Here is a 9,454-nt window from a genome sequence, read left to right on the forward strand (position 1 = left end):
TATTTGGTCCGTCTGCCTGTTCTGCTCCCCGCTCTGTCTCTGATGAATCCTCTCACCCTCCTGTGCCTCTGACTGTACCCCAGTTCTTGTATAAATAAATAAATCTTAAAAAAAGAAAATTAAAAAAAAAAGAATTATTTCTTGTGAACTGGCGCTGTGCTATGACAATGTCAATAAACCAAGTTTTGCTGTATCAAACAAAAAAAGCAAACCCACATTTTACAAAGTTGGAATTTCACGCATATAGTCACAGAATTTAAAAACATCAAGTCTTGGCATTGGACATCTTTCTCTTTGCGGGCCCACCTGCTCTTCTAGCCTTCGGGTCTCTAATGTGGTCTCTCCTCCTCTCCCAGCAGGGCCTGGTTGAAGATGGGGTCCCAGGTCTCGGTGGACATGGGAGGAAGTCTGCACGTGGTGGTTGTGGGCGGGGGCTTTGGTGGGATTGCTGCCGCCAGCCAGCTGCAGTCGTTGAACATCCCCTTCATGATGGTGGACATGAAAGACTCCTTCCATCACAATGTGGCCGCCCTCCGGGCCTCCGTGGAGAGTGGTAATGGTCTTTTTTTTTTTTTTTTTAAGATTTTATTTATTTATGCATATAAGAGATGGGGTATAGGCCAGAGGTATGGGGGTGGGAGGGGGAGTGAGAGGATTCACCAGACAGAGACGGTGGGGAACAAAACAAGCAGATTGACTGAAATACACTGGTGAGGGGAGCAGCAGGCGAGTCAGGCGAGGTCTGCTGTGCCCTGTGGGTAGCTCCCTTGCTGGGGATTGAACTCGTGCTGCAGTGGCTGTGGATAGCTTCATAGGTTGTGTCTTAACCCCTTATGCCACCAGGGAGGCCCGGTAATGGTGTCTTTTTGGGGGGCTTTCATTTTGAGAGTTGTCACCATTGTGGGTCTGGGGGTGGTTTCTCCACTGAGGGCAGGTGCCAACATTCCACATGAGACAAATTCCAGAGAACGTTATTAAGGTCATTGGTCTTAGGCCATCATGGCACAGAGCTCCAGAAGCGAGAGCTTGAGCTTCCCTGAGCACCTGAGGCCCGGACCTGCACTTGAGAGGGTAGTGGGGAGCCTGTGTATGCTGCTGGCCCAGCTGTTTGGCCAAGTGCACCCCTGTTAGAAAGCAGCTTAGGAAAGGTTCTGACCTTCTGTGGGCAGCCCAGCTTTACACTGTGACCTCTGTGGCCATTCCTCAGGATTTTCCAAAAAGACATTCATTTCCTATGCGGAGACCTTCAAGGAAAACTTCCGACAGGGCCTGGTGGTCGAGATAGACATGAAGAATCATACGGTGCGGCTGGAGGATGGCGAGGTAAGTCCGGGGGCACTGACTGTCCATTAGTAGGGCTCAGAGGCCTGGAGGTGTGGCTGCGGGTGTCGAGACCTTGGAGGGACTCTCCAGGAGAGGTGCTGGGCAGGTGGCAGGGTCCTCAACAATGCCTGACCGCAGCAGCATGGAAGTGTGGTGCTAGACACTTCTTGAGCCTCTTTGTACTCCAGGCACTGCCTTAAGCCTCCCATAGTCTGATCTAAAGCCCCTCGTGACCATGCAGCCCTTTACCCAGAGGCTGAGTGGCTTGCCCGCGATCCCCCAGCTGGTAAGAGACTCAGTCAGGATTTGAACTCAGAACCCACACTCCGTAAGCCAGTGTCTGGGCAGACCAGAGGACTCTCCTTGCTGTCTAGAATGAAAGGACACGCATGATCCCATGTCCCTGACCAGGACGTCAGTGGGGTAAAGGTTCTCTTCACTCTCCTTTGCCCTCCTCAGCCCTGGGGCATGGCATGGTGCCTGGGACACACCTACGGTGACGTGAGCTCTGTCAGTGAGCTGCTGCCAGCCCATTGAGGGTCACCCGCCAACCTGGCCCCCTGTTAAAGCCAAGAGGGGACTGGAGAAAGGGGACATGGAGTCTTCAGTGAAAATGCAATTTAGTGTGAACCAATCCTCCTTGAAATCATTTTAGGGCTGGAGAATCCCACAGTTGGAAAGATGACTGAGTCCCCTAGTGTATGGTTTGGGGCTTGCGTCTCAGAGACCCGGAAGGGCCCATGAGGGCATCTCCTGCTTCCACAGGCTGAGTGGGATCCAAACAAGATATCCCTCTCTCTCTCCCCCCACCCCTCCCTTCTCCCCTTCCGCTTACCCTCTCTCGCCCTTTCTTCCTTTTCTTCTCTTCCAAGGCCAGAGGAACATTTTTTCTAAAATACCTAGGTGCTTGTAAAGTGACTCCACTTGGAAGCTAGAATCCTGCTTATTCCCCACAGTGGTTTCCTGTTCCCGACTTACCTACCCTGCTGTGGGGAGCTTGCCCTCCTGTTTTTGTATTGGGTGCCTCTGGCAGGAGGGAAAATCAGCTTCCTTAGGCATTTCCCAGGTTCCTGTGCCACCCCTTTGCCTAACCGATGTGCGGGTGTTGCTGTCCTCAAAGAAGGATGCTGCCATATGCCCAGACTGCAGACCCTCTCCCCACCCCTCCAACAGAACCTGAGATTGGGTGCAGCAGCCCAGCCAGGCTCTCACCTTTCTTTTCCTTGTTCCTCCCAGGCCCTGCCCTTCTCACATCTTATCCTGGCCACGGGCAGCACTGGGCCCTTCCCGGGCAAGTTTAACCACGTTTCCAGCCAGCAGGTCGCTATCCAGGCCTACGAGGACATGGTGAAGCAGGTGAGCTTCATGCTGAGGAGGCAGAGGTGACCAGGTGCCCCCTGAGGAGCAGAACAATTGTGGGACGCCTGGGGCTGTATCAGGGGGACCCCCTGAAGGTGTTTGGGGCTGGGAGAGCAGACTTAAATATGCAGAGTTACCAGGATAAGGCTCCTGGGAGGAGACCTCTGGACTTGAAATTGGAGTCTGGATGTGGTTCTAAAGAAGTGATCAGCATGTTTCCAACCTCCCTCTTGGGCTCCTGCTTGCACTGGGCTTTATGCTTTATGGAGCAGGCTCCATCCGTGATCTCAGGCGGCTTTCACAGCCATCCTAAGAGGTGGGTGGGACTGGCTGCAGATCCCACAGAGCAGATGAGGAGTGGAGACCAGAGAAGGAGCCTCAGGCAAGTGCTGGGGCTAGACGAGGCCAGGTCTCTCCGGCAGAGCTGAGAAGCCTGGGAGCCTCTCGCACAGCCATGGGCAGACGCTAGTGTGGGGGGTTGGATCTGGCCTAAACTCAGACCTGGGCCGGGGACATCTGAAGGGTGAGCTGGTAGTGATGCCTGCTTGTGGGGCCAATGTGAGAATGGAGTGAGGCAAATGCAGGGAAATACCCAGCAAGTGCCTGGCCGCAAGGAAGCACATTTGGGCCCTGAATTGGAAAGGGTTGTCTACTCTTCTTTGGCCAACGAGCCCCTCCCAACCCAGGGTGAAGTGGGCAGCAGTGCGAATTTGAGGGTGTGCTTGGTGTTTCCTCCTTCCCCAGGTGCAGCGTTCACAGTTCATCACCGTGGTAGGCGGCGGCTCTGCGGGCGTGGAGATGGCAGCCGAGATTAAAACAGAATACCCCGAGAAAGAGGTGGGCTAGCGCCTTGGCTTTGAACTCCCAGAGGTTGGCTTCTTTGCATTATCTGAGGAGTGGAGCACCATTAATATCAAGTGGGAGTGTGTGTTGTTCCTGCTGTCTGCCTTGGGGAGTCCCCTCAAGTCCTGGTCCACTGGGGTTTTTTCCTGCAGAGCCAGGTGTGAGGGGCCTGCCTCTGGTTCTATAGGAAGGTGCAAGCCCAGGAGAGACGGCCTTAGAATAGTTTAGCCCTGGGTCCCTGCCGTGTCCCAGCTTAAGGACTTTGATTACCTCTTCTTGCTGGCAACTTGCTTGGTCAAAGACATCCTCAGCTGATTTTTTTTTTTTTTGTCAGGGGCAACTAGAGGCTCTTTGGTCTTTAAGAGGCAACAACTTTTACCCCAGACAAGGGGGGATCTGCTGCATAGCCTCTTGATAGCCAGTGCTAAGGGAGGACTGGCCAGTGCTGTCCCCTGCCCATGTGTGTGTGTTGGGGGGAGTAACCCCGTTTCCTGCTAACAGTGGAGGAGAGAGAACCCACCTGGAGAGAAAGGAAACAGCCTGGCAGGCAGTAAAGGCTGAGGGCTGAGTAATATGCCATAATTAGGGGTCCTCCAGCTTAGAGCTAACCTACTGCTGATGCCAGATCAGCTCTGAGAGGCTCTGAATGGCTCTTTCTCCCTGGAGGAAGGCAGATTGGTTTTGGAAAGTAAGATCAATGTGAGTTAATTTAATGATACAAATGTTCTCTGACAAATTGTTGGAAATTATAAGTGATTGATGTAAAAGTTTATTAATTTGAATTATGGGGTAAAGACCAGTCTGAAGTAGTCAGTGGCTCAGTATATCTTCCATGTGTTTATAATTAGTAGACAAAGAAGGGTAACATAATAGTCACCTCCCTTTATTAAGGACTCAGCATGTGCTGAGTTAGGGGCTTTATGTGTACTTTCTCATTTCATTGTTACAAAATTCCTTTGGGTGAGACAGTGATCCAGGCCTTTCTAAGGCTTTAGGAGTGAATATCCAGGATGAGATTTCAACCCCCAACTTTGGCATCATTTCAGGCTACTGCCCACATTCCCCAGCTGACCCAGCAGCAAGTCAACATGCCTGGCAGCGTCAATTTTAGGACCAACCTTAACGTAACTGTCAGCCTGCTTTGTAGTGGGAATGCAACGGCTCCTACACAGGCTGTATAATTAAAGTGACCAGGGGTGCTGGAAAATGGTTGCCCATATGAACCTAGGTGCGGTGTCACTTGGGGAACATAGTTACCGGTGGTCATCTGGCCAGGGCAGCGGGCCAGGGTTGAAAGAGTCCTAGGCTGGAAGATGGGGCTGAAGTCCAGCTTGCCCCTCACTGATTCAGGCATCGGGCAAATTACCTCCCTGAAGCTTCAGTTTCCTCACTTGTAAACTGGAGTTGGGGGGTGGGGGTGGGGGCAGGTTGACATGTTTTTAAACCTTTTCACTTGAGTAGGAGACTCAAAGGCCCCTTCTCTGCCCTATGGTCCCTTTCCCCAGGTCACTCTCATCCACTCCCAAATGGCCCTGGCTGACAAGGAGCTGCTGCCCTGTGTCCGGCAGGAAGTGAAGGAGATCCTGCTCCGGAAAGGCGTGCAGCTGCTGCTGAGTATGTGTGGGTCCTACCTGCCTACTCCTCTCCCTGGCCCAGTGAGCTTTGACTCAGAGGCTTAGTACCTGCCCCCAGGTACTAGGGAGGGTGCTATGCCCAACCCAAGCTCTCTGTGTGTCCTGGGGTTGAGCCTCAAAGCCCACTGGAGCCTTGTCCAGTGGGGGTTGTGTCTGTCCTCAGGTGGGGCAGATGCCCTGGTGCTTAGGGACTGCTGTGTCATGGAGTTAGCAGGGGCCTGGCTATTGCTTTGGACACAGTGCTGTTGGTTTTGGCTATTTGTTGAAGGATTTCACCGGAACAATAATGTCTCTGTGAGAGAATAGTTTGTATTTTGAGGATGGTGGGAGTGTGGCTTTTGTCCAGAGCAGGATGGAAAGGAACACCAGCATGTTAGGGAGGAGGGCTCTTATCCCGACAGCATGATGACCCAGCTCGTTGAGTTTCCTTTCCTCTCCTCACTTTTTACAATGAGCGGGGGGATGTCCATGAAAACCCCTCCCAGCTCTCAGTCTCCTTGTAACTGGCGATGTGTCCAGTGAGCTCTCAGGCTGTGAGGAGAGCAGGTCTTGCTGTCAACTTCAGTGATGTGCGGGAGGGCACCTCCTGCCTGGCCAGGGCCATTTGGCTGACAACAGGGAGCGATGTTTCAGGTCTTCCTCAAAAATCTTTTCCAAGAACTTCTTGGGAAACTCAGTCTCACTTCCTGTTCCTGGCAACTTTCCTTCCATTGGATCCCGTGGGGCCAGATGTCCAGCTTGTGATTCTTGGGGCAGCAGCATGGACAGGGAGGGGCGCGGGAGGGAAAGGGGGGATGGAGTAATAACCTACTTGGGCTGCAGTGATCCAGGCCTTTCCATGGCCTCCGGCCTTCCCCAGGCCAGCCTTGGCTTGGGCCCCAGCCTGGGTGGAGTGTCTACCCTCTGCTGGCCTCCTGGTCATGTACCTCCCTTGACAGGTGAGCGGGTGAGCAACCTGGAGGCGCTGCCTGTCAATGAGTATCGAGAATACATCAAAGTGCAGACCGACAAAGGCACGGAGGTGGCCACCAACCTGGTGATTGTCTGCAATGGTATCAAGATCAACAGCTCAGCCTACCGCAGTGCCTTCGGTAAGCAGGAGGTCCAGCTGCAGCCCACTTCCCAGGCTGTCTCCTTACTTTCCAGCCACCAGGGTAGGCGCTGCAGGCCTCTGCCCAGAAGTCAGTGCCTCCCCACTCCATTCCAGCAACTCCTTTGGTCTCTTCTGATTGATGACATTGAACTTGAAGTGTAGGTTTGGGTCCCTTCTCTGTGCTTTCCTGTGCTCTGCCTGTGCTGACTTAGCCCAAGGCGGCCAAAATGATAAGGATCGTCCCACACCAGGGCCTGCCCCCTAGTGGAGAGGAGTGAGAACAGGTTTCAGAGAGATCAAACATGCATTTTCTGTTCCTTTTCTGTGTACACGGATGCAGAAGAAAGTTAGGGTCAGGCCTTTCTCTGTTCACAGGTTCACTGCTTTACCCAAATCCTGGTCCAAATGTTTGGCCACATGCACATAGAATGACCATTTGAGGAGCGGGAGCAATTATGTGGTCTCATGTTCTCAAAGCTCAATGTTTAAGTAGCTGAAAGAACTGGGGGAGGTAGCCTGATGGCCTCCATCTGTGAGTGGGCAGCCTCCTCAGTCCACATGGTTTCTGGTCCCCAAATCCCCATCCTTTATTCCCAAGAACCCTTCCTGAACAAGGAGGTCCTGCTTTATGTCCAACAGGGAAGACTGATCCAATTCCGGAAGAAGGAAGCTAATTTGAGCCATGTGTAGGGATTTGAGTGAGAGATTATAGTGACAGAGATCCAGAATTTAACACCTGATTGTTCTAATGTTTTATTTTTGAAGATATATATTTTTAAAGTCCCTTAAAAAGAAAAGTTTATCATTTATGAAATTCCTACATTAAAAAAAAATCTGATGCACATTCTAAAGGGATGTAGCTAAGTCATATCTTAACCATCATGAATTAATCATTGTTAATCCTGGTGACTTGTGAAAAATTTTGTGCATATATAAAAGGACACTGGCGTCTTTCCAACCAGCTCCCACCCTGCTCTAGTAACTTTTTCTTTGCAAGAAAATGAAGTGGCGACTTTAGGCGGAAATGAATTAGGCAGGTCCCACCTCTTGGGGATGTGCCTTTGGAAGGGGGGCTTATCCAGCACAGAGCTCATCTTCACCTGGTTCTGGAGGTCCCTTAATCTGGCACCTTGGGGTCTTGGTTTCTGTTGGCAGAGAGTCGACTGGCCAGCAATGGGGCTGTGAGGGTGAACGAGCACTTCCAGGTGGAGGGCTGCAGCAATGTCTATGCCATTGGTGACTGTGCTGACGTGAAGGAGCCCAAGATGGCCTATCACGCAGGCCTCCACGCCAACATCGCCGTGGCCAACATCGTCAACTCCATGAAGCAGAGGCCCCTCAAGGCTTACAAGCCAGGTAGGGCAGTTCCCACAATTTTAAAGGAGTTGGGACTAGATATGTGGAAGCTTTTTGGGTCTTTAAAATGACTGTCAGCTAGAACCACCTCACCAACTGGTGACAGAAGCACTTCCCTAGAGCTCTTTGAAACTGAATCAGGAACTCTACCCACTGAAAAGCTCATGCATTTCCCTGCCCTGGGGCTGAAGGATCCCAGGAAGGTTTTGTACTCTGGGAGTAGCAGGCTCACAAATGAGCAAGCACGATTCTAGCTTATTGGTGTCTCTTCTCCACAGGTGGGCTGACGTTCCTGCTGTCCATGGGGAGAAACGATGGTGTGGGCCAGATTAGTGGCTTCTACGTGGGGCGGCTCATGGTTCGGCTGGCCAAGAGCCGGGACCTGTTCATCTCCACAAGTTGGAAAACCATGAGGCAGTCTCCACCCTGATGGGGAGGCTGCTGGGAGCCAAGGCACTGGGGCCAGGTGACTGGATCGCTTGACGAAGGGCACCTGCCTGACAAGTGCCAGGGGCAAATGCTCTTGTTGTGGAGTAAGATGTCAATGATGTACTCACCAGAAACAACCCATCTAAAACCAAAAGAGAGAGAGAGAGAGAGAGAGAGAGAGAGAGAGAGAGAGAGAGAGAGAGAGGGAGGGAGAGAAAGAGAGAGGGGTCACTTGGTCCTGGGGAGTTCACAGCCACCCTTCTCTATAGCCAGGCTCCTCTTGGATGCGTGTGTGTGAGCATGTGGTGTGTGTGCATGTGTGTGTGCATGCTTGCGCCATCCAGAGCTCTCAGAGTAGGAGAGCTGGGTCTCCCAGTGGCTGATGTCCTGTGTGTTAGGGCAGGAAGGAGTCTGAAGGAGCCTGCACAGAGACCTGCTAGGAATGGGAGCTGCTGTGGAGAGATGGCCTGCACCCCAGGCCCCCCTATCACAGCAGAGGTGCAGGGGTGGGGAAGCACACATCCCCTGAAAAACCCATGTTGCTAATAGAAGACTAATTTTAAACTATTCATTCCTACAGTCTTTCACCATCATGGTACTTTCTATATTTCTATCTTTAGGTCCTGATTATATACCATAGGTTACATTTAAGATAAAAGAGTTGGATATAAAATTTCCTTCCTGCTTAGTCCATCCCAAGAGAGTGAGTTTCCACAAAACTAATAGGGATTAGCACTGGCCTGCCAGCCCGTGGAGATGGCTTGCCATTGAACTGACATTTGGGGAATGGGGGGGCGTCCGGCAGGTGAACCCCTACTTGCTTCCAGGCCACCGTCATGGGCAAATCTGCAAGTGACAGAACTTTAGTTGATGCTGGGGGGTGGGGAGGAGGGTCCTGGGGGTACCATTGTGGCTTTCCAGGCTAACCCCAATGTCACTTACCTTGAGGTCCAGCCACGTGGACCATCACCAGCTCAGCTAAGGTACAGAGATGACTCCAGAGAGAACTTCCATTGGGGGGTGAGGGGGAGCCTGTTTTGGACCCCATAGTTTAAATCTCTATCGCAGAAGTGGTTGATGAGTTCATCTGAATAAATGCAGGTACTGCCTTTGCCCGCCCTCCCCACTTTTGATGGCAACCCAAGTACTTGCCAGAGTCCTGGATACCAGCCTCCCTGGGGTTCTCAGTCTGTCCTGTCCAGGCAGGGGCCTGTATTTTGCCCAGGCCTCCCATCCTGTGGGCCCAGACCAATGAGGCACCACACTTGGTACGTGCAAAATGAGGCCACTCTGGTGCTGCCTAACCTGAGGCCTAGCACTGTGGGAGCCTCAGTCCTTTGGTGATAGGGCCTCTTCTGTTGATAACTTTCTAGAAGTATCTATCCATGGGGACATGGCTTTCCAAACAGAGGAAAAT

At 52.1% G+C, this 9,454-nt stretch overlaps 1 protein-coding gene across 1 annotated transcript; it reads left to right on the forward strand.

The window, feature by feature from the left end:
- Positions 1-372: 372 nt before the first annotated feature.
- Positions 373-8,038, forward strand: AIFM2 (AIF family member 2; the record flags this gene model as incomplete). The annotated part of the gene is made up of 8 exons (XM_084245803.1): positions 373-553; positions 1,208-1,323; positions 2,560-2,679; positions 3,427-3,519; positions 5,031-5,139; positions 6,098-6,250; positions 7,408-7,608; positions 7,887-8,038. 8 exons carry the CDS (start codon positions 373-375, stop codon positions 8,036-8,038), a joined length of 1,125 nt encoding a protein of 374 aa, XP_084101929.1.
- Positions 8,039-9,454: the final 1,416 nt, after the last annotated feature.

This window comes from Talpa europaea (genome assembly GCF_964194135.1).
Source record: "Talpa europaea genome assembly, chromosome: 10".
In the NCBI taxonomy this organism is placed as follows: domain Eukaryota; kingdom Metazoa; phylum Chordata; class Mammalia; order Eulipotyphla; family Talpidae; genus Talpa; species Talpa europaea.